Below are 26,446 nucleotides of genomic sequence, written 5' to 3' on the forward strand. Positions count from 1 at the left end.
TACCAGAACATCACATAAGTTTATTTCAGATGTAACAGCAATGTTAAAATCAACAAGTTTAATTCTTAACTGCACCAAGTAAACTTAGCCACTTAAGTATTTTTAAAGTTATTCCCTCCAAAAAACTGAGGGAGCTTTTCTTTTCCACCCCACACACCACGGTTTCCCAATAGTTCTGTTTTTGGAGGACTTTGAATTGATGAGTAAACTGCTTTGGGGATATTTCAGAACTTCCTTCCCCAAATGAAAACTAATCTGGACAAATTATATATTGCATAGATTTCTCTGCAGATTCTTTTCTTCAGAACCTAAATGCAATTACCATACAGTATAATTTTTACCTATTTGCCCCACAATAAAAACTATCTGTCCTGAAAAATATGATGGATATATACCTGTGATTTTCCAGTTAATAGAATTGTTTTACCTCAATGATAATTTTTCTATTTCAAAGTAACTAACTCAACATGGGACGTTCTTTCTGTCTTCACTGACTCATAGGCATACAAACTAGTGCCCAGCTTCTGCGTCCTCTACATCCTCCTCCATAAGTGGATGGAATTATTTAATACAAGTTTGATACAGGACAATTAACCCTTTACAAACATTTACAAATTAGGTTAAAGTCATTGACTAGCGTGGAAAAAGAAACACTATAATGATAGGGAGCCTACACACTCAATTCAAAATTTACTATTTTTTCCTCCTTAAATAACATGTACTTAATTGTCATGAGGCAGCTACTCGGTTTCCAATAACCACATTTAGGGATACATTCATAGGACTGACTAGATAGTCCAGATAAAATGGTTATAGAAATAGAGGCAGTGTCATCTCAGAAAACTCACTTATATATCAAAATCTATTTTGATATCTGGAAGTTTAGAAAAAGGCTGAATTCTTCAAACTCATTATGCCTTCTGCAACTCAAGCACTCTTCTCTTGGCAAGAGCAAACTGAAGCCTATCCATGAAGCTTGTAAAGGTGCTTAATGCTAAACTTTTCTTGTAAGCTTTGATTTGGACTCTTAAGAAACTGATACCCAAGAAACCAGCATGGTCTTTCTACATTTTTACTATCTTAAGATTAGAACTCCATAAATTCATTCATCAACTACCTTCCTTTTCTGTATTATTCTTGGCACTCAATTAAGACTGTTGAAGTCTACTGTACTTTATACTTTCACATTCTCAAATAAGAACTTAAGAATATAAATGTGCATAAACATTGTGTATAATAATGTCATTTAACATATTGGAGACATGAGACTTTTATACCAGAATTTACATAAGAGCATAAACATTACGAATCAAACTTTCTGTAAAGTCAAATCAGAGAAAATTCAAGCCCTGTGCATTGTTTTAAAGCCTAATGAGAACATTTCTTAGGCCACCAGTATTGGCAATCTAGAAAATTTTAAATATTGGAGGTGGGACTATGGAGGAAAACATAAACATGAAAATTTCAGATGTTTCCTATGCTACAAAAAGGTATGAACCCATCAAAGCCACTCCCTATGTGCCAGAAAATGATCTAGCAAAACCCAGCCCTGTCAATAGAGGAGGTCACAGTGACATTTTCAGAATTAACTTCTAGACTTCTACTTTTCCAAGAAGAGAAGCAATAGGTTTAACAATTTCCCCTCCCCAAAATCCTTAAACTCAACATCATAGGCACAGAATGTAAGCAAATCTGGGATGTTCTCCAACAGATAAGCAATAGTACAGCTATGTTATTCTCAAAAATACTGTCTAGATATTCTTTCCTATATAATCAAATGCTCAGTGGCCACATTTTTAACAGCCTGTATTAGCTGACATTAAATGCATTTATTGTGCCACAAGTCCATCTAAGCTTCCTTTAAGGTATTTTTTAATATGTCCAAGAGACAACACCTACTTCAGATTTATTCAGGGGTATTGATCTAAAGGACATCAACTCCATTTTTAAGGTTAGACTAACTATTGTGGGTTTACTAAAGAAAAAGGACAGGGGGAAAAAAAACAAGTAAATTACAACAAACCTCTTTAGGTCAGTTAAAGGCCATATCTCTAGCTGGGATATTAAAAAAAATTAATCTCACCAGCCCACACTCTAAAAGTTAATGCCACTAGTAACAATCAACAGCAGGAAAAATAAACCTGCTAACAACCAGCCCACTCAATAGCAAAAAGCAGTTTAACTCAAATACTGGGACCAAAGTACAACACTAACTACCCAAACTGTCCCACCCACTCTCAGCCACCAGCAAGGAAGAAATAATTGCTTAAAAAAACAAAATAAGCTTTGTATTTCTTACAAGGATAACAATGGTCCAACTCCTGAGACAGTGCTCAGAAGGACAAAAAGGTGGAGTGAAGGCAATGTCTAGGGATTAGTATCCCACAGTCTTGAAAACCCAAAGTACCACAAACACACTAAACTTGTCTATGAATTAGAGAACAAGATATTGCTGCTGCTTCTTTTTGTCTTTTGAAATATACAATATTTTGTAGGCTCTGCCCTTCAATGTGAAAGCAGGACACAAAAAACAATAAGCTAAAAAATTTGAAATTGACACCCAAATTTTTGAGAGCATATATCTTAACCGTGAAACTAAATACATCTATACCTTCTCCTTCCTACAATCAAACCACCTCACAAAAACGAGAACCAAAACAATCCAAACATGATTAATTTTAAAAGTCCCTCAAAGTATTAAAACTCTTGAGGAAAGGAAAGAAAAGAAAGGAGGAAAAACGAGAACTAGGAGCAGGGAAAGCTTTAAAAGAAAAAGGGGGAAAAATCAACGGGCCTCTCTTTTATTTGGCGACAAGCAAGTGCAAGAAAGTTCATTTGTAATTGGTTCAGTTGTCTGTCTTTTGCACGTCTGCATTCTGGCCAGAAGGGACTTTGAGGTTTTTTTGCAGCACGTGAGCATCTGCAGGCTCTATCCTCTTATAGTAGTTCTTCTTTGTCTCAATAATCTCAAAGCCAAACTTCCTGTAGAAGTCAATTGCCGACTCATTGCTGATCTGGACATGCCTGAGATATAAAGAGGTATCAGAAAAAAAAAATTAAGATTTCATCTGCTTTTACATGTCCTCCACAGATAGCTTCAAATTGGTTGGAGCTGGAATACTGCAGACTTTTGTTAGATTCTCTTTACAATTACTAGTAATCAATAGTAATCAATAAAGATTAGGTATTGATTTCAGAACACCTCTTGATGACATTTTACACACTCTTAACCTAACTTTTAACATTTGAAAGACAGCTGGGCTGAGACAAAGAGACTCAGGAATAGTGTTTTCCTTACAATCATACCCTAGCTCTCATAGTATTTTTTTTTTTTTAACATTTTATTTTTTTCCTTTCGCTCCTCAAAGCCCCCCAGTACACAGTTGTATATTCTTCGTTGTGGGTCCTTCTACTTGTGGCATGTGGGACGCTGCCTCAGCGTGGTTTGATGAGCAGTGCCATGTCCGTGTCCAGGATTCGAACCACCGAAACGCTGGGCTGCCTGCAGCAGAGCGTGCTAACTTAACCACTCGGCCACGGGGCCAGCTCCTCTCATAGTATTTTTTATTGCAAGGGGGGGAAAAGATTTCTGTAATTAGAAATGGGTAACTAACCATAGGGATAACTCAAAGATGATATTAACATATGCAGAAAAAAAACGATAAAAAACCTCAACAAACTAGGGTCTCAAATGCCTGAACAAGCCCTCCTTCTGACTGATTAAAAAAAAAGCTGTATTTTGAAAACAAATAATTTGAGTTTTCTCAATTACTCCTCAAAATAGCATTAAATAATATAATCTCTCCCACTAGTGAAAATGAGAATAATCTTAATGTCTGTATTATACACAATCCATAGCTGTGATCTTAACCTGGGTCTTAATCTGAGGTATCTTAAAATCCAAGTATAATACCAGCTACGTACTCTCTGATTTTGGTTACTAAACTCTACTACTAATGAGCATGTCACTGAGAGCCTTGAACAAAAGACAAAGTGCAAACGAAAGCATGAAAAAGTAGTATTAATGGTATTAATTCTTAAATTTTGAAGACCTGAGTTTTAATCTTGGTTTCATCTCTGTGACTTGGAGGTCCCACCCAACGTAATAAAGCAAAAATGAGAATGTTTTATCTCAGGTTTCTTATCTATTTATTAAAACAAAACTTCATAACCACTACTTTCATGGTATTCCAAAAGACGCAACGAAATAAGTGACCAGATTTTAAAGTTTCCAGTAAAGCTTTCTATTGCCAATTTATTAAACTCTTTAGGTAAGAAGATTAAATATAATTTTACTTACAGATAGATGTTGTCAAAAGTGCCATCTTTTTCACAGATGTTTAGGACATGATTTAACATTTTAGTTCCTATCAACAAGACAAACAACAAATAAATAATCTCATAAAAATCAATCTCTAAATTACACATCTAACCAACATCTTTACACTTACAGAGTCCTAATAGAATTTATGAAGTAAACACTAGACATACTGATTTTCCAAAATTTTGTTCTCTCTCTACACTACCTATGTATGTTTAAAATTGCTAGCAAAAAAGCAATGTTTAAATATGAGACTTTCCAGGTAGAAGGAAAACAGAAAAAGCCAAAGACATTAATAAAAACATCTATACAAGCTTCCAAGTGAATTAGGTTAAGAAATAACGATCATGTTTTCACCTTATCTTACATAATTCAGCGATCTTTTCCCAGTATTCCTAAAGAAACGGTTTCACTTACTGGGTCAGGAACACTAACTATATTTATGCTTCTTTGAAGAAATAACACCACAGTTTACCTATTCCCAGCCTTCGGTACGGTGCCAGACATCCTAGCGTCATGATGTAGAGTCTCTTCTGATTCTGTGAATGGTCCACCCTACAGCATACCGCACCTACTGCAATATCGTTGAAATAGGCTGCCGTGGAAATTATAAAGATGTGAAGTTCAACAGACAAAATAACACATTTTATTGAATCTTTTTCTTCCCTTCTATAAGGACTAAATTGTTGCTATCATCATTACACTTTCTCGGCTATTCTGAGTATCAGTAGCCTCAAAAACCTCCTACACTTTCTTTTTTTTTTTTTTTTTTAAAGATTTTATTTCTTTTTCTCCTTTTTCTCCCCAAACCCCCCGGTACATAGTTGTATATTCTTCGTTGTGGGTCCTTCTAGTTGTGGCATGTGGGACGCTGCCTCAGCGTGGCTTGATGAGCAGTGCCATGACCGCGCCCAGGATTTGAACCAATGAAACACTGGGCCGCCTAGAGCAGAGTGCGCGAACTTGACCACTTGGCCACGGGGCCAGCCCCCCTCCTACACTTTCTTAGGAATTTAAGCCCCCTTTAGAGTAAAGAGAAATATGTGATACATAGGCAAACACTAAATAAGAAAAGATATTTAGCATTTCCTTTTAAAATTCAAATATCTTATCTTATCTCCCTGAGATTCTTCTCAGAACCTGGATCACCCTCATTTCCTCACTTGTAAAATAAGCAGATTAATTAACTCTTTCTGCTCTAATATTAAAAACTGGAGGTCAAGAATAATTATGAACAAACGAAGGGAGAAAAAAACATACCGAGTTTTGCTAGCTCGCCAACTTCCAGCACATCCTTGTAGAACTTGTCATTGTAGCTGACTGGAAAGATGACCTGGTTTAATCTCTTCAATTGTTTAATATTGTGTGGTGTCACATCTCCCAGTTCGATCCGGCTACTGGAACAAACCAAAATGTACTCAATAAAATATAATTAGCTTCATGTTAGGATGAACATATTACAAATATACCGGGTCTTCTTTACATGATCGATAAATCCAACTCTTTCATAGTGACTTTATATTCCTATGAAGATTACCATTTATAAGCAGATTTTGCCAGCCATTCCATTCAGATTCAACTAATATATTTCATATAATTGTATATACTTTGAGACAAATACAGTAAACAACAGTTACTATTTAGGCCAGAATAATATTCTATATAACCGTGAAAATTTTTCTTGAAGTTTACAGCTCATAAAAAACTTAAAGACATCTATTACTGATCAAAAAGACTTACTAGATACACTACCTCTGGAAGATAATCTAGCACTATGTATGCAAGAGCCTAAAAAAAGTACACCTCCTTTGTCTAAGTAATCCTACTCTAGGAATTTATTCTACAAAAATAGTACAAATATGAAAAAATTATGTACATTCTATTCAGTGAGCTGGGAACCAGGCACATCACAGTCACGAGGAGTGATATTCAAAATCCAGATTCCTGGAGCCCACCCCCACCTTCAGAAGCACAATCTCTGGAAATGGAACAAGGGAATCCACATTTTGGAGGGGAGAAAAAAACCCCAAACCCCAGCTTGAAAACTACTTATCAAGAATGCAACAGTAGCATTTCTAAGAAACCATATGTAATCAAAACAAGTGGTTTCATGGGAAAAGGGATTAAAGCTAAAAAGTTTCAGACTCACAGTAACAAAGTTGTTTTGCCTGTAGAGCTGTCAACATAAAGAATTTAAAGCAGCTCAAGTAAATTTCAGTACCATAAGCTAAAGGTTCATCAAATGTGAAAAGACAAACCAAAAGAGCATCTACACAATTTTTTTCTTCCTATTACGACTATCACTATCATTAGTAGAGAGTTGCTTATATACACTACTTGCCTTCTCAAAAATCCTAAGGGGGGAGATAAAAACATTTAAAGAAAAGAACACAGGTTTTGAAAAATCTGTTGGAGAAATGACTAAATAAGGTTTATCATCATACTTTTACAATGGCAAAAAAGAAAAAAAACAAGAAAAATCTGAGCGTTTATTTATAGGGGACTGGTTAAATAAAGCATGATATATTTATATTATTAGCATAGAGAGATGTTGTTGATAAACTGTTTTGTGGGGGAAAAGCATATTCCAACCATATACATATATATGACCCAATTTTTGTTAAGCTATACATAAAAATGTTTGAAAGCATATTCAGAAAATGTGTGGTCAAAATTGTACGTAATTTTGGGCCAGGCCCAGTGGCCTAGTGGTTACTTTCGTGCGCTCTGCTTTGGCAGCCCAGGTTTGGTTCCTTGGAGTGGACCTACACCACTTGTCTCTCAGTGGTCGTGCTGCAGTGGCGACTCAGATACAAAAAGAAGAAGATTGGCAGCGGATGTTAGCTCAGGGCAAATCTTCCTTTGGAGGAAAAAATCTAGGTAATTTTAAAAAAAATATTCTCCGAAACGTTAAAATTTAGATAATTAGAAAACAACAGAATGTATTACAGTTCATGAAAGAAACAAAAAAACAACTAGAGACCACTATGCTCATTTAGAACTTTAGCCTTCCTGCCTCAATCCATTTTTATGCTTTTTTATTTATTGTGACCAACCACCCCTGCATAACTTGTATATCTTCTTAAAATCTGAGCACACTGAGTTTCTTAGCAGCCACAGAAATTTTCAACATGCAAACATTTTAGTAAAAAACACAGAGAGTTCTTTGTTATATTCTCTTCCAATTTCTGGCCACATGAGTAAACATGGCCTTCTCCCAAGTATCTGACAACTAAAACAAATTCCCTTGGTGAGATTCACATCTTAACTAGGTTACATCTCATTCACAGAACTCCTTTCTTGATTAAAGCACACCTTGGCTTTCTTCAAAGCTGAAGTAAATGACATTTCACCCAAAACCTTTTACCGCTTAAAACCTACTGGGCTCACTTATCCACCATCTATCACTAACAGGTATTTTTATTGGCAGATACCCTTATGCTGTAAAATACAGAATCCCTTAAAATACAGGGTGCACATCTTACCTACACTATGTTTTTTAAAGGATTCCTCCCATTTAGTTAATTAACACACCCACCACCACATATTTGTCTTTTTGTGTGTGTGAGAACATCTAAGTTCTACTCTCTAAGCAAACTTCAATTATACAATTACAGCGTTATCAACTATAGTGACCATGTTATACACTACATCCTAAGACCTTATTTATCTCATAGCTGAAAGTTTGTAAGCTTTTTACTAAATTCTCCCTATTTCCCACATCCTGGCAACCACTTTTCTACTCTCTGTTTCTATGAGTTTGACTTTTTTTTTAGATTTCACATTTAGATGCAGTATTTGTCTTTCTCTGTTTGGCTTATTTCACTTAGCATAATGATAGACTTTAATTTAGTATAGCACCACAAATTGGATAGAGTAATTTACTTTCAATATAATATAGCTTATACCGATCATATTTAAAACACATCATTTAAAAATTAGTCCATCACACTTTTTAAAGTCTCTATTTCAAGGGGCTGGCCTGGTAGTATAGCAGTTAAGTTCATGCATTGTCCTTCGGTGGCCCAAGGTTCACAGGTTTGGATCCCGGGCAAAGATCTACACACTGCTTGTCAAGCCATGGTGTGGCAGGCATCCCAAATATAAGTAGAGGAAGATGGGCACAGATGTTAGCTCAGGGCCAATCTCCCTCAGCAAAAAGAGGAGGACTGGCAGCGGATGTTAGCTCAGGGCTAATCTTCCTCAAAAAAAAAAAAAGTCTCTATATTTCAAAACAGTAATTGAGAAATTATATTATGAAGTCTAATAGTAAACAACAATAAAGAAAAATTCAAGAATCTAGGAAGTCAAGCTTCTAAATTATAAGTGAAAGAACTTGAGTTTTTAAAAGTTTAAGAATGATTTCTAGGTAATCACCAGGCTTCAAGTATATTTATATTTTTTAACAGAATAACCACCAGGGAATGCAAACTGGTACAGCAACTATGGAAAACAGTATGGAGATTTCTCAAAAAGTTAAAAATAGAAATACCCTATGACCCAGCCATCCCATTACTGGGTATCTATCCTAAGAACCTGATATCAGAAATCTCAAGAGTCCGTTGCACCCCTATGTTCATCGCAGCATTATTTACAATAGCCAAGACGTGGAACCAGCCTACATGCCCAGAAACTGATGATTGGATAAAGATGTGGTATATATACACAATGGAATACTACTCAGCCATAAAAAAAGACAAAATTGGCCCATTCACAACAACATGGATGGACCTCGAGGGTATTATGTTAAGCGAAATAAGCCAGTCAGAGAAAGACGAACTCTATATGACTCCACTCATAGGTGGAAGTTAGTATATTGATAAGGAGATCTGATCGGTGGTTACCAGGGAAAAGGGGGGGTGGGGGGAGGGCACAGAGGGGGAAGTGGTGTACCCACAACATGACTAACAAAAATGTACAACTGAAATCTCACAAGGTTGTAATCTATCATAACATTAATTAAAAAAAAAAAAAAAGAATAACCACCAGGTATTTTTTCACTTCATACAGAAGGAAAAGATGGTTACAGTGCAGTGTGCTAGAGTGAATTTAATAAAAGTTGACTACTAAAAAAGTTTCCATTAGGGTGGGCAGATCAAGCCTAAATATAGAACACAATATTGAATCATTAGGGAATAGGTAGCTTAATCTTCCCCTGTCTAATTAAAAAAAGTACATATCTTGATTTTAAAAAAGTCCATCACCATAGAAAGAACTCAGGAAGTGAAAATATCCGGGAAGACTATGACCAGAAATAAATTTGATGTATATAGTCTTCCAATATTTTTCTATGCACACATATACATATACATTTTTAAAAAGAATTAGGATACTGTGAATATTGTGTGGTAGCTATTTAAGAAATTAACCAAATTTGATTATTAATAAACTGTCAGAATATGCTAATAACAATTTCAAAGTGTCTATTAAATATAACTTTGTCAGCAAAATCTACCTTCAAATACAGTTTAAGTGTCACAAACACAGATATGTCTGATTGAAATGGAATACTTCTGTAATCCTGATCACTTAGCTCTGAATTATTTTAAGATGTGGATATTGTAAATATATCATACTAATATCAACTTGTAAAAATAATTTAGCTAAGAATGTCTAGTATCAAAGGCATAAACATACAAGGCTATGTAGAAATGTCAAGAAAATGAGAACATCACCTGACTGTAAACAACCAAAAAGTTTTTAGAAGTTAGAAGAACTTCTAAATTAAAAGTTAAGAGAAATTTCAAAGTCTTCACTGGAAAATCAAAGAATAGAACTTTTAAGAATTCTATCTGTGAATTCAAAATTTTTCTAGAGTTCTTATGAACATAATAGTTGCCTATTCAAACATAAATCACCTCTGTTTCAATATTTGAACACCTATGTGCTAACACCTGGAATGCAAAGGAGTTTACACATAATAGGAAATACAGGCATACATAAAACAATGTGCTAGTAATAGCATATGTACACAAAGTATAAAAATAATACTAGAATGGAAGTGATCCTAGAAAAGCTTGTGAAGAATGACTAGGAGTTTGTTCTGTGGGAGAGCAAGAAATGCATCCCAAGGAGAGGGTATAAGATGAACAAAACAGCAAAGATGTATTTCCAAAACTATAGGCAGTTTGATACAGTAAAACAAAGTGTGTCTTGAGTAAATGTGGAAGCTACGGTTGGAGTGAAAGGAGAACCAATTTTATGAAGGCCTTGTACATCAAGACAGTACTTGGTTGTCCTTTCTATCTACACTTATTCTCTTGGTGACCTCAACTTCATAGTCTTATGATTTTAATGCTGCCAGCTTTCAAGTTTGTGTCTCTAGTTTAGAGGTCATTCCTAAACTTGAAAGCATCTCTAGCAGACACCTCAAATTAAAACATATCCCAAACTAGATTTCTGATCTTCCCCCCCAAAATCTGCTTCACCTGTAGCTTTCCCTATCTTGGTTGATGGTCTCTCCATCCTTGGCTGGTTACTCTTACATCCTTTAAATCTTTGTTCAAATGACAACTCAAGAAGGCTTACTCTGACACATTTGTTTTTCTTTCCTTGAAATATTCTCAATGGGCTCTCTTAACAATCTGGATTATATTGACCTCAAAGAAAGTTTGGAAGTGTTCCTTCTTGCTCTTTAGTTCTGTCAATGTTTGTTTCACGTATTTTCAAGTTATGTTATTAAGAGCACAAAAACGTGAGACTGCGATGAGTTGATGACTTGATCCTTTTATAATTTTATCTAAATGTGGTCTTGCCCATTTTTTTGACTTTTTTTTTGAAGATTGGCACCTGAGCTAACATCTGTTGCCAATCTTCTTTTTTTTCCTTCTTCTCCCGAAAGTCCCCCAGTACACAGTTGTACACTCTAGCTCTAGGTCCTTCTGATTGTGCTATGTGGGATGTCACCTCAGCAGGGCCTGATGAGCGGTGCCATGTCTGAGCCTAGGATCCAAACTGGCGGAACCCTGGACCGCCAAAGCAGAGCACGTGAACTTAACCACTTGGCCACCGGGCAGGCCCTCCTTTTATAGTTTTGAAAGGCCCTCTTTTTCCTGTAATATTCCTTGTCTTAAGGTCTACTTTGTTCATCAATATAGACATACTGCTTTCTTCTAATCAGTGTTGCATCGTGTATCTTCTACCATCCTTTTACTTTTAACTTCTCCATGTCCTTACATTTAAAGTGTGTCTTTTGTAAACAGCATTTACTTCAGAGTCTTGTTACTTTAAATCTGACAACTGGAGCATTTAGTCTGTTCAGATTTAACATAATTATTGACGTAGTCTACTCAAGTCCACCAGCTTGCAATTTTCTATTTGTACCAACTATTGGTTGTTCCTTTATTTTCCAGTCTTTTTTGGGGATGAATTTTCTTAGCTTTTCAAAAAAACCTCTTAAAGTTGACACAAAATTAAATTCACTTTTTTGTTGTATAGTTCTGAGTTTTGACAAACATGTATAAGCATGTAACCACGACAATTATTAAGATATAGAGTACTTCCATTACCCCAAAAATCTCCCTCATGACCCTTTGTAGTTCAACTCTACCACTATTCCCAGGCAACTAATGTGTTCTGTCTCCCAGTTTTTTGCCTTTTCAAGAATCTCACATAAATGGAATCACACAATACATAAATGTTCACTTGGCTTCCTTCATTCAGCATAATACCTTTGAGATTCACCACACTGTTCTATCAACAGTTCATTCCTCATTATTGCTGAGTAGTATTCCATTGTATGGATGTACCATGGTTTATCCTTTTGTTGAAGGGCATCTGAGTTGTTTCTGGTTTTTGGAGACTATGAATAAAGTTGCTATAAACATTTCTGTACAGGTTCTTGTGTGAACATAGTTTTTATTTCTCTTGAGTAAATACCTGGGAGTGGAAACGCTGAGTCATAAATTAAATGTATGAGTTTGCAGTTGTTCTGTATCAAAACCAGCATTTAGCACAGACAACTTTTAAAATTTATGCCATTCTAATAGGTGTGTGGTGAGATTTCATGGTGGTTTTAATTGGCAGGCCCCTAAATAACAAATGATGTTGAGCATCTTTTCATGCACTACTTTGCCATTCAGTTATCTTCTTTGGTAAAGGAGCTGTTGAAATTTTCTGCCCATTTAAAAAAATTGGGTTCTCTTACTGAGTTTTAAGTGTATTATGGATACATGACCTTCGTAAGCCATGTATGCTGCAAACGATTTCTCCCGGTCTGTGGCTTTTTTCATCTTAACAGGGTTTTTCACAGAGCAGAAGTTCTACATTTTGAAGAATTTCTTCTGTGGATCATGTTTTTTGGTGTCATATCTTAGAAATCTTTGTCTAACCTAAGGTCACTAAGATTTTTGTTTTCTTCTAGAAGTTTTACATTTAGGTGTATGAGGCCCCTCCCCGCCTTACATACTTCTCATTTATTTTTCTCTTAAACAGCTTTTTCAGGTATAATTTATATACCATAAAATTCATGTTTTTAAGAGAACAATTCAATGATTTTTAGACTATTTACAGATTGTGCAATCATCACCTCAATTCAGCCTTAGAACATTCACGTCATACCCCCAAAATCCCTTGTGCAAATCTGAAGTAAACCCCCTTTCCTACCCCAAGTCAGCCACTAAACCTACTTTTTCTTTTCATAGATCTGCCTTTTCTGGACATTCATATAAATGGAATCATACAATAAGTGCAATTTTTTGCACTAGACTTCTTTCACGTAACATAATGTTTTTGAGATTCATTCATTCATGCTGGAATGTGTGTTAGCAGTCGAACAGTATTCCATTGTAGATGTGTCACATTTCGTTTATCCACTCTCCACCTGATGGGCATTGTAACTGTATATTACTTTGTGGCTATTATAAATAATGCTGCTATGAATATTGCATACAAGTCTGTGCGTGAACATACGCTTTAGTTTTTCTCTGGTGGATACCTAGAAGTGGATTGCTGAGTTGTATGGCGAATATGTTTAACTTTTTAAAGAAAGTGTCTGTGGTAGGCAGAATGATGACTCCCAAAGGATGCCCATCTTCTAATCCCAGGAACCTTTGATATTACATTATTTTAGATGGAAAATGGGCTTTGCAGATGTAATTAAGACCTCGAGATAGGAAGATTAACCAGGACTATCTGGGTGGGCCCAATGTAATCACAAAGATCCCCAAGAGTCAGAGAAGGACATGCGACAACAGAAGCAGAGACAAGAGGGATGTGAAGATGCCACACTGCTGGCTTTGAAGATGAAGGGCCACGAACCAAGGAATGCAGGTGGCCCATTGAAGGTGAAAAGGCAAGGAAACAGATTCTCCTCTGGAGCCTCCAGGAGAAATATAATACTGTTGTATTAGTTTCCTAGAGCTGCCTTAACAAATTACCACTAACTCAGTGGCTTCAAACAACAGAAACTTATTCTCTCAAAGTTCTGGAGGCTGGCAGTCCAAAATCAGAATGTCAGCAGGGCCATCCTCTCTAGGTTTGGAGTGGAATCTTTCCTTCCCTCTGCCAGCTTCTGGTGGCCGCCAGTGTTTCTTGGCTTGAGGCAGCATTAACTCCAGTGTCTGCCTCCATCTTCACATGGTCTTCTGTGGGTGGGTGTCCTCTTCTATTCTTAAAAGGACACTAGTAATTGGATCTAGAGCCCACCCTAATCAAGTATGAACTCATCTTAACTACATCTGCAAAGACCTTATTTCTAAATAAAGTCACAGGCTCAGGTTCTGGATACATAGTATTTGAGGAGATACTATTTAAAATCACTGTATCTACCGACACCTACATTTCAGCCCAGTGAAACCCATTTCAGACTTGATCTCAAAGAACTAAGAGAATAGATTTATAAATTTTAAGCCACTAAGTTTGTAGTAATTTGTTACAGCAGTAATGGAAAGCTAATAGACTGACAAACTATTTTCCAAAGTGGCTGCACCATTTACATTCCCACCATAAGGTTTTAGGGTTCTAGTTTGTCCATATCCTCACCAACACTTTTTATTGCCTTTCTGTTTATAGCCATTCTAGTGGTGTGAAGTGATAATCTCACCGGATTTGCATTTCTCTAATGACTAATGATGCCGAGCACCTTTCTGTATGGTTATTAGCCATTTGTCCCTCTTCTTTGTTGAAATGTCTATTTAAATCTTTTGCCCAAGATCTAGGCCTGGGAATAAAACCAGAATTTTTACATTAATTCATAAGGAAAGAATTCCCATTTTAAAATTGATTTGCTTATCTTATTGAGTTGTAGGAGTTCTTTATATATTCTGAATGCAAATCCTTTATCAGATATATATATACACACATATATAAAATTTGCAACTATCTTCTCCCAATTTGTGGCTTGTCTTTTCATTTTCTTGACAATGTATCACTACCAATAGAAACTGTTACTAAGAGGGGAAACTGAGAACTCTCTCTACCATCTTCACAAATGTAAATCTAAAACTATTCTAAAGTTAAGTTTGCTTTTTTACCAAAGGAGGAGAAACTGTCAGATGAGGAGATGATGAAACATTTCAGCTAACTGCAATGTGTGAACCTTTTTGGATTCTTATTTGAACAAATTTATTTTTAAAAGATATTTATAAGACATATAAGAAAAACCAAATACATAGTAGGTATCATATCATAATATGATATTACATATAACAGTGTTGTAGTTATTTATTCTTTTAAAAAGTCCTTCTATGTTAAAGACTCATACTGAAGTATTTACAGATACAGTGGGATAATGTGTCAAGGATTTCCTTTGAAGCACTCCAGCAAAAAAGGAAAAGGGGAAAGTATGGGTCAGGCAAAGGTGAAATAACATGGGAAATGATTCTACTTACTGGAATTGGGTGCATGAGGGTTTTGTACTATTTTCTTTACTTTTGTAGGTGTTTAAAAATTTCCATAACAGAAAGTAAAACAAATAAACATTACCCACTACATAAGTACTACAAGGTGCAGTGCTTTGCAGTTATGTTAAGTTTTGTAGCAACTTTGGCTGGGAAAGAACAAAGACATTATCTTTGATACTAAAACTCATAGTCAAAAGCACTTGTCGCCTCATTTATTCCTTACCATTTGGAAGAACAAGTAAAAGGAAGGAAGAACTTCAAAACTTTAACAAAGCACGACTTGCACAACTTCTCAATTTCCAGCTATACCAAGCCTTCAGTTTGTAGAAGCTGGATGAGAGCTGGACAAGACTGACCCTTCCCTTCTGGTACAGACCTTCCCTTCTAAATTCAGCAAGCAGTCTCAGGATAGTCTGGTGTACCCTTTGCCTTTGGTATAAACGGCTACATGTCCTGACATTTTTTTTTCACTGAAACTACTGCCAAATACTTTTTTATGTAAGAATGATCAGTTTACAAAATTGTTTATATAATAGTTTAAATGCTACCTAATGTGACTGGAAGCATTGTTAGTGTTAAGTACATAAAACAATTAGAGGGAATGCACATAGACTTTTTACACTAATTTAACTTATAAGTAAAGAATTCCCTTTTGTAACACACTTTCAGCTGTTTCCTGGAATACAAATAATGCATAAGGTACATCCTCTGATTATGGGAACAGATCACATTATCAAGAACATCTGTATTGAGAAGAACATCTAAAAACAGAATACTTAAAAGCAATACTTGAATTTTAGGGGCAAAAAAACAGGAGTCCATAAAGATTTTCAAGAGAGTAAGGAAAAACATCTGGAGAAGCAGTGTCACAAAATTCAAGAATGGATTCCAAACCTGGCTATACACCAGAATCACCCCGCCAGTTAAAAATTCCAACTCCTACATTCCACCTTGTAATCTTTACTTTTGTAATTAAGCTTTTTACATTAACCATACAAATTTAATACCCACCTAAATCAATAAACTTCCCACTGCATGTGTGTAAATTTCTAAATCCAAGAAGTCTGGTGAGGGAAATAGAGGCTAAACATGAGCACGAAGAAGCGGAATAGGTCACTGGAAAAAATATACTATATAATCATAGTGGATTTCACATAAAATATTAATCATTTCCCCTATGCAACTAGTACAATACGTTACACTTTAGCTTTAATGTGTGTAACACAGCTAGTATTGAGGAGCTGTGCCTCAACCTCAAAATCGCCTGATGCTGAAACCTGGGTTTTTAATCACCACACTGTTTGCTTCAGATAAGATTTTCGATATAATTTAACAATGCAGACTATCAGTTTGAGACCTCTATTCTGTAGATAAGCCTCAAATTCCCAGCCTAAAGTTAAATCAACAAGGTGGCCACATTTATTTGACTCAATAGTTTTGCGTTTTTTTTTTTAAATTAAGTTGGTTGCTAATATTTAAATTAGAAGATTTTACATAAAACCTACATTTCTCCTCGTTTTACTCATTTACCTTATCCACTTGGTTCCAGGTTCCTGTTGGCACTAGAGTTTACAATCCTAGCTGAAAAAACTGAAGACAGTACAACAGTTACTAAAGAATCTAAATTATTCTCTTAGCTCAAGTAAATTCATGTGACATACTATTTTTCCTGTTTCTCAAATCCATAACAACCCTCAATGCATCTGCATACCAAACTTTTTAGACTAGGGATCTAAAAGGTGGACAGACTAATATAGCAAAAATGTCCATAGATATGTGTACCAAGTCCTCAGATCCGGAAAAGGCAGCTACTTACTTGCCTCCTACTTTATAGAGACCATTAGCTATTAATTTGTGCCAGCTCAAGTTTAGTCTGTTACTCAGTCAAACCTCATATAATCGTTGTGCTTAGAATATGGTACTTGGAAACTTTTACTCTTGACTTATAAAACAAGCAGCATGATAAAATGAGATAATGCGCGTTAAGTATTTAGCAAAGCAACATCAGATAATAGGCACTCAAATGTTTTTAGCTATTATAGGTAATGTCAACTATGCCCATAACTGTAAAAACAAAATTTAGTGGCAATATTCTGAAAGGCCACAAGATGGAGATATGACTACATAAAAGTGGGTCTTTCTCTATAAAGTCTGACTTTTTTAGTTAAAAAGCAAAAAGAGAAAATGAAGTATAGTGAAAGCTTAAAGCCTAACCATTTATACTTTAGATGGGTATTAAGTGCGCCCTGGGACAAAATTTTCACTGCTCAGTCACCTCTTTTGCAGAGTGTTTGATCTGGAAAGGACCTTAGAAGCCACTAGGTCTATTCTCCTTCATTTTACAGATGATGGAACTGAAGCCCAGAGACAGATGCACCTGTAGTTATACAGCCAATTATCAATAAAGCCAGAATGAGGCCTATGTCTATGAATTCCCACTATAGTGCAAGATCAGTCACACCATATGACTTCCCTCAAGGGAGTCATCTTTACTCCTCAAGGTTATTAAGAGAGAGAAATACCTAACTGGAACACTTATCTAAGGTGTACTGATAAAAGACATTTGCATAAAACTTAAGTCTTTTAGCAAGGGTAAAAATTTCAGCAAAAATTAAACAAAAAATTTAGCAAGGATAAAAAATTTCAAGGGGCTTAGAGAGTAATTTTTCCTCAGCTAGCAGTAACCTGGTTCTAAACTCTCACCTTCAAATAAATTACATGAAAGAGTGGTTCCTCTAAAGTATAAACTCCTTCAACCTAAAAGTAAGCCCACTCAGCATTTATCAAAGCATAGCTTAAACACTAACTGCTCACGAGGCCTTAACCTATCATCCTGCTGAGATTTCCACCTCATTTGAACTATACTACTGTTTGCACCCTTCCAAGGCACAGGACCTGTGCACTGCTAGAAGCATTTATTTTCACACCTTATCTCTTCTACTGAACTGCAAGACTTATGGCAGGACCTCAAATACTCCAAGGAGTTGCTAAATTACTTTCAGTAAGAGCAAGAATCTCTAGGCCCTTAATATAACTGATGGGCTCTCTCTCATCTCATCTAGATTTTTGAACAGTTTCTCTATCTTGGTACTACTGATATCTTGGGCTGGATAATTCTTTGTTGTGAGGGCTTTTCCAGGGCACTGTAGGATGGTTAGCAGCATCTCTAGCCTGTACCTACTAGATGCCAGTACCCATACCACTGTGACAACCAAAAATATCTCCAGACCTTACCAGATGTCTGGGGTGGGGTGGGAGGTGTGACCCTAGTTGAGAGTCACTGTTCTAGACGTTTAGCAGGTATCAAAAAAGTGGTGGTGGGTGGATCAGCTCTCCAACTTGTGGCAAGTATTAGGTCTATAAAAACCTCAGCAATTATGCAATTGGGTACTAGAATTGCTAAACAGACACATGGACACAATCTACTCAAGGTTCTAACATAAAAAGAATCAAATTATTCTTTGAAAATTTTTTCCATGATCATCCATATGTTCACTTAAGAGAGCTCTTTCCCAACTATGGCTTTTCCCATCCTACCACCTAAATGTTGATGTTTTCCCCTCCAAATCTCTGACCACAAGCACATATTTCCAACAGCTAATTGGTTATCTCTACAGGAATTTCAAATTCAACACATCAAAAACTGAGCTTATCATTCTCTATAGGAAATTAGAACATCTGCCTCTATTCTCTATCTTTATGAATAGCCCCATCATTTATCCAATACATAAATTTAGTTATAGATGTACTCTTACATCCCATTTTAATCCCTGTTAATTCTGCTTCCCAAATATCTTCATAATCTGTTCCTATACCGTTTCTCTTAGAAGTATGGTTCAGGCCATCATTTCAACCCAAATTCGAATAGCCTAAAGAAGGAGACTAAGACTAGAGCCAAAGAGACAGCCATCACAATGATCTTTCTAAAAGACAAGTCTGATCACTTTACTTACTTCTCTGCTTAAATTCTTTCAATAGCTGCACATAATCAACTAAATGAAATTCGAATAGCCCTGCATGTAAAGCCCTTCATAATTTAGCTGTGGCCACTGGCCTAGCCTTCTCTCCTTCCCCCATTGTTTTATTGGCCATTTAAACTACCACAAAACCCAGAATCCACCAACTGCACTTCCCCTGTTGGCTCACCTCCATGTTTTTTCATTAGTAGACTACAGACACTATACCTACAGGTACATTAGTAGACTACGGATACTCTCTTACAGCTATTGTGATGATTAAATGAGAGTCTACTGCCTGGCACATAGTAGGCACTTAATAGTAAAGGGCGTATATTAGTCAGCTATAAAAAAAAGTAAAAGGGCATGTATTAGGTAGCTATAAAAAAAGTAAAAGTGCCTCGAGGGGGAGGGATGGGAGAGCAGGTCTCAAAAGGCTGACATCAGCAAAATGAAGAAAGCAAGCTTAAAAAAAGAACCATTTGTGGGGCCGGACCTGTGGCCGGCCCTGCGGCCGAGTGGTTAAGTTCGCGTGCTCTGCTTCAGCAGCCCAGGGTTTTGCCAGTTCGAATCTTGGCCACGAATATGGCACCACTCATCAGGTCATGCTGAGGCGGCATCCCACTTGTCCCAACTGGAAAGACCCACAACTAAAAATACACAACTCTGTACCGGGGGCTTTGGGGAGAAAAAAAGGAAAGATAAAATCTTTTTTTTTTTTTTAAAAAAAAGAAAGAACAACTCAAATATGATTCCAAAGTTTTGTTTCTTGGTATCATAGAAAGTTAGAGCTGATAGAGACCAGAGATGGCAAACATGTGACACACATGCCACAGCAGTCATAGTATATATTAATAATCAATGACATCACCTTTTTCTGCAGTCTGAGAACACATCAAAGCCATCAACAGATTAAATACTGATAAAGATCCTATCAACAGACTAAAACTGGCATATGAATTCAAATCTCTGGCTGTTCCTGTTCAGTCTCAAGCTGTTCTCTTCAAAGACAAAGAAACCAAAGCCCAGAGGTCAAGAAACTTATTCATGACCCTACTGCTAACTATCATTAGTGGCATACTGAACTATAAAACATGATTGCTTTTAGTTCAATGCTTTTTACATTGTAGTCAATCTCTTTTATGAAGATAAACTATGCTACAAATAATAAGCCATACAGACTGGGGCGGGGGGAGGCGGGGAAACACGATGATCCAAATACATCTTAGTCTTCTGGAAAGAGAAATAAGATATGTTTAAAATGCTCCTAAGTACAAAATATAATCCTTCCTTACCCTAGTTTAACAAGCTCCACCTATAAAAAATTTTCTAATAACCTGGGTCCTAACCTGGCATCATTCTGACAATATTTACTAATTTGAATGTCTCACTCTATTTTCTAAAGAACATTATCTTTGATTGTTTTCTAATATGAAGTCAAAAGCAATTGATATCCAAATTAAAAATCAGTGAGTTATACAAGTAACAGGTAAGTCACAAAGACATACAAATGGCCAGTAAAGGTGGGAAATGTCCAACTTCACTAAGCAATCAAATTCTTTTCAAAAAAGGAAAGAAATACCATTTAACACCTAATCAGCAAAGTAAAACTAGAGTTAAGGCTGTACGTGAATATGTCCTCAAAACCAAAGAAACTATTAGTTATTTCTATCATTTTACAAGTGGTCAATGTATGCCACTCATTCCAGACAAAAGTCATCTATACCAACCATGGCTGAAAAATGGCAGCCACGATGTCTTCCTCCATTTCTTTACGGTTTCTGCAAGTGCCCTCCCCTTCTTCATCAGTCCTTGGAGAAGAGAAGGACACTCTCATACACTGCCGGCAGTATAAATTGCTACTATCTTTCCGAAGGTCAATTGGCAACAAATACCAGAGCTTTAAAAATGCCAGTACCTTCTGATCCAAAAAATTCACTTCTAGGGAATTATGCAAAAGAAGTAATAAAGGATGTGGTGTCAAGTAGTTTTATAAACAAGCATTCACTATGGCACTGTCGAGGACTGAGAGAAGCCTCTGGACTTGGAAAACAAGGTTCTCCCTTAAGATAGAGCAGAATATAGGTTGTACTAGCTCAGGAAAGGCAAATACATATTTCCAGTTCTCTCTTCCTTGTCCATGCCAGACAAGGTGATTGGATTACAATATTTTAATCTAAAACCAGGAATGTCCTCAGCATACTTCACCACAGAGATATAAACAGTCACACACTATTGCCCCATAGTTGAAACATTTAGAAACATTTACCATTTGGGAACTAGATCCTAAGAGAAGAGATCAGTTTTATACAAAATTTATTTTTTCAGGGTCTACCACAGCAGTGTCCAACAAAAATATTATTTGAGTCACATATGTAGTTTAAAACTTTCTATTTATATTAACAAGGCAAAAAAAAAAAAGTCAGTGATATTATTTCAACATGTAATCAAAATAAAAATTACTATTTTACTTTTTTTAAATCTTTTTCTTCATACCAAGTTTTAAAATCCAGTGTGCATAACATTTACAGCACATCTCAATTCAAATGCTAATTTTCCCTGGAAATGTTTGATCTGTATTTACATTTCATAAAATTTATAGTAGATTCACATAGCCAAGCTGTTCCAAACATACTTAAAAATTGTCCAACAATGGACAATTTAAGTACGAGTTTTTAAATTTTAATTTGATATTAAAATTTAAAATTCAGTTCCTCAGTAACATAAGCCACATTTCAACTGCTCAACAGCCAACTGTAGCTAGTCACTATTGTATTGGACAGGACAGGACTAACATTTTGCCAATAAGTTAGCGCTGAAGGAATAAATAGGAGATAACAGAAGAGAACAGGTCAAGAGAAAACAGTGTTCCATAATAGCACAATTACATAATTTTGCAGATATTAAACTATAATCCACACAATTCTCATTTCTATGATATAAAGGGAGTTTCTACTGTTTACTACTGATATTCTAATGGTCTCTGTCGGCTGTGCTTAAAGAAAATAAAAAGGGACAACTATCTAAATAATTGAGAAAGTATAACTTTTCAGATGGCACAAAGCTGGAAGCCATGGCTAGTACTTGGAAGAGAAAATTAAGAGTTAAAAGGCCAAAATAGAGTACACAGCAAAATGAAATTTAATATAGATATTAGTTTGGCCTGTCAAAAGCAATGGCTTTGAAAGATAATGCTTTATATGCATGGCCTTTAAAAAATATTTTCCAACACAGAAATTCTTGATTATTCTTAGTTTCGTTCAGAACTTTACCAACAGTTGTCCACAACTTTGGGAAGAAATCACAACACGGATGGCAACACAGGATTAGTCAGCCGTGCACACACATCTGTATTGGTAGCAGACACATTTTCTAAACTACACAGTGATTCTATTTACAGATAGATGCAAACATCTGATCTCATGATTTATGATGTAGCTGTACCCGATCATTTACATATTGAAATAGATATTATAGTCTACTTTCCTTTTATTTCTCCTTTATATTAGTTAGGACATTATATTGATTTTTTTAAAACTGTGGTATAGGTAGGTGATATTTTATATGAATTCAGCTCAACATAGCAACAGGACATTACAAAGTATTTGTTAAAATCCAGTAACTCAATCAACATCCCATAATTTATTGGCTTCACAGAAGCAAGGATTATGAATTGCAGGTTTACGAAAGTTCTGGAATTCTACTTCAGCTTTTTTCCCCCAGCACAATATAGATGTGTGCATTGGTGTCTAATGGTGTGTTGCCATCAGTGTTGTGATTTCTTCCCAAAATTGTGGACAACTTATGTTTCGGTAAAGTTATGAACAAAACAAAGAATAATCAAGAATTTCTGTGTTGGAAAAGATAAACTGTAAAACAAAAAAAACAACTTTCACTTAAGTATAAGATTTATATACTAAAGAGCACAAACCTTGTTTATAGCTCAATGATTTTTTACATATGTATAGACATATGTAATCAATACCTTGGGTAAAGATACAGAATATTTCTAGAACTTCAAAAAACTCCCTGCTGCCCCTTCCCAGTCCATAAGCTGTCAGAGGTAACCATTATTCTGAGTTCTTCAACATAGATTCGTTTCTGACTGCAGAATCTTGTATTTCAATATTTCAATTAGTAAACTACACTGTTCTATACACCATATTTATATTATTGCTGTCTACTTTCCCATTTTTATTTTGTCCACATGTATTTACATCTTGTTAAATTTTTATTACAACTAATTTACACCTCTTCACTACAACTGAAGGGTAAGTGGATTCCATTTTACCTTCTTTTATATTGACTAATTACAGTGCCATCTTAGTCATGGCTGTGTATGGCATACATTCTTGCTTAAATATCACCTTCCCTAAAGAGGAACAACAGATAAAAATAATCAGCTTACCATCCATAAATTCAACCTACAAAGTCCCTGGTTCACAAAACAAGTAACTTCAGTACAAAGGAAGTAACATCTCAAAATATACCTCAAATTTCTAGATCATGCATATAAATACATGCAGTAATTAATAACTGGAAATTTATCTACTATGGAGAAAAGGCAAATACACGACAATAAAATGGAATGTCCTACCGCTACTACTAATAAAAACTAACTAAAAATACGAATAAAAAGCCGATAAAATAGTAAAGTTTAAAAAGTTTCAAAATGATAGGCAACAATGTGAAATATTCAAATAGTAGATTAATGATTTAGAGTCAGCAGTTCTGCATTTGTTTCCAATTTTAGGTATTTCTATTCAACTTACAGTTCAGTTAGCTCAATATAAAACACTTTGCAAATAAAATTTCATACAAAAACCATATAATCAGGACCACTGTTTCATTTTCAGAGGCCTTTCCAAACCAAAAGTCAGGACTGTAACACTGACAACATTGTGCATGGTGATACAAGTCTTTGAACTCAAGGACCCTAAAACATTTTAAACAAATGTCTATTGTCTTCATTTGTTCAGTGCCTTAAATACAAGAGTTAGAAGTGAACTTTTTTTTTAATTCCTATCTTATCTAGTAGTTCATCTGGTAAGTTAAAGGGACTAGTCTGTGAAATCTTCTTAAAAGTTACCATTAACAACACAATTTTAAGCTCTCGATTATAAGAAGTGATAGGAACTAGACTCAAGGACTCTTCGTTTTGGGCACAGTTGCTGGCATAAGGTACAGATTCACTAACTATGAACTTCCTCTAAATTTGGCCAGTTACTCATTTCTGGGGATTTGCCTCCAGGTTGTTACACATAAATAACCATTTTAATAAAGAGATAATTGCCTCACGATTATATTAACTGAAGGCAGATTGTGAATAATACCATTGTTTGACCCCATTTCTACTGCCAAGTTAGGTATCAGAAAGAATATTACACCCTAGAGAGACGGAGCTAGACCAAAGATTTTAGATCTAAATGTCCAGAATAATTTCCTGGAGGCCTTCCTTTATAAATCCATGCACAGTCTCAACATTGGAAACTCTTGAGCCTCATTTTTATTACTTTAACAGAACAAGACAAATAAGTATGGAGTGCCAATGAGAATACAAAAACAAGTAAGAGCATCCATAAGCAAGAAAAAAAAAGAGAAAAATCTCACCAAATTATAGTGGATCATATATAAAAAGCTAAACTTCCTAGATCATGATTTGTGTGAGGCAAATACCTCCCATACCCCTAAATTAGTATCCTGATTGGAACTCTTTAGAGCTGGGTGTGAAATAACGCAGGAAATTTTCCCATGATGTTTAAACTCTAATACAATTCAACATTAGAATGAATTTCCAATATTTAGAGCAAAATCAGAGTAAGGAATCATGTTACAGACCTAAGGCCAAATTAAACTTTCTTGTATCTCTTCTGAGACCTCAAATACATATACACACTGAGATAATATTTAGACCCCTGTTTAAGGCAGTATGAGACTACTTCCAAGACTGACTTGTATTTCATCTTCAAAAGAGTTGCTGACTAGTTTGAAAGGCTTCACTAACTGAAAACATAGTTAACAATTCTTTCACTGACTTGCTACTGTGGAAAAACTAAGACGTCTCTGAGAACTTTTAACACTGATAAGATTCCATTTCTTTCTCTAGGGAAGATAAAAGCAAGCTCCAAAATGGCTAATTTAGGCAACATTTTAAAACACCGTGTTATATAATTAATATTTTAACAGTATGTAATTTAATAGTCAGGTGACATCTTATCCAAATGGAAACAGCCGAGCCAAAAGAATCCCTAATTTTATCCAAGAGGGAAACTGTGAAAAATACTAACTTTGCCCATGACCTGAAGAGAGCTTCGTAGTCACCCTGGACCCCTCACAGCACAGGGCAAGAGCAATCTACCGGAGCAAGAGCTCCACCTACCGCTCAGCATCACTTCCTTAAGCATTCTGGCACCCCAAGTCCACAGCGCTCACGCTCGCTCCCCCTCCTCCACTCCTCTGACCCAACCCAAATCCAGTTGAGTCACTAGCTCTTAATACTCATCCCCATGCTCTTTATTCCAATTCCTTCTCTCTCCAGAAGGTTCTGCACAGCTCCCCAGGGTGAATAAAACCGAAAGGTGTCAAGGACCGCAGTTCCCCGGGTTCAGGCTGGCTCGGAGGAGGACAACCAGCCCACTCCACTTGGAGGGGCGGGCCGGGCGGCTCAGCCGTCGGCTCCCGGCGGGGGAGGCCCCAGGCGCCCCACACACCTCTTCCCTGTTGGCCCCTCGGCTGCTCGTCTCCACTCAACCTAGCCTCGTCCTCCGGGCCGAAACCCTGCGTCCCCGGGTCCGCCCCTGCCGGCCCTCCAGCCCGCCAACAGCCCGCGCCAAGCCGCCGCCCCCTCGGCGAGCAGAGAAGCCCAGCAGTCTCCCCCGCCGGGTCTTCGCCCAGAGTCTCTCCCGCCTCCGCAGCCGCGCTGCCCCGCCGGCCAGGCCTGCCCCGCTGCCCTGCCTCACCCTTTCATCTTCCCCGCCTGCTGAGGCCGTTGTTACCACCCCTATCAACGCCGTCGTCGTCGCCGCCCTCAGCTCTCCGCGCCCTCCGCTCGGGCCACTCAACCCCACAGCCGGCCCCCTCGCCGAGGGCAGGGAGCTGAGCGGGTGGCCGAGGCCGCGAGAGCCGAGCGCGGCCCTGCGTCTCCGGAGGGGGCGGGGGTGTCTCCCGCCGCCGCGCTGGGGCCGCCGCTCGTCCACACGTGCACACAGAGCACTCGGCTCCCGCCCGTCGCCGCCAGCCAGACCCGCCGCCGCGCTGTGACCTTTCACCCCGCCCCCTCTGCGCGCCGGCGCGGCGGCCGCCACGCGCGCAGCCGCACTGCTAGCCTG

At 36.9% G+C, this 26,446-nt stretch overlaps 1 protein-coding gene across 2 annotated transcripts; it reads right to left on the minus strand.

Moving 5' to 3' along the window:
• NAA50 (N-alpha-acetyltransferase 50, NatE catalytic subunit) lies at nt 1-26,358 on the minus strand. Of its 2 annotated transcripts, none has more exons than XM_046659291.1 (5): nt 26,078-26,358; nt 5,582-5,715; nt 4,797-4,916; nt 4,301-4,367; nt 1-3,024 (listed from the first exon to the last, which is right to left on the minus strand). In XM_046659291.1, exons 1-5 carry the CDS (start codon nt 26,083-26,085, stop codon nt 2,847-2,849), a joined length of 507 nt encoding a protein of 168 aa, XP_046515247.1. In that variant the 5' UTR covers nt 26,086-26,358; the 3' UTR covers nt 1-2,846. The 2 variants fall into 2 exon arrangements, with proteins under 2 accessions (XP_046515247.1, XP_046515246.1); XM_046659290.1 differs by having other exon boundaries at nt 5,582-5,718; nt 26,078-26,357.
• Nucleotides 26,359-26,446: the final 88 nt, after the last annotated feature.

The sequence above is a fragment of the Equus quagga genome, chromosome 4 (assembly GCF_021613505.1).
Source record: "Equus quagga isolate Etosha38 chromosome 4, UCLA_HA_Equagga_1.0, whole genome shotgun sequence".
NCBI lineage: Eukaryota > Metazoa > Chordata > Mammalia > Perissodactyla > Equidae > Equus > Equus quagga.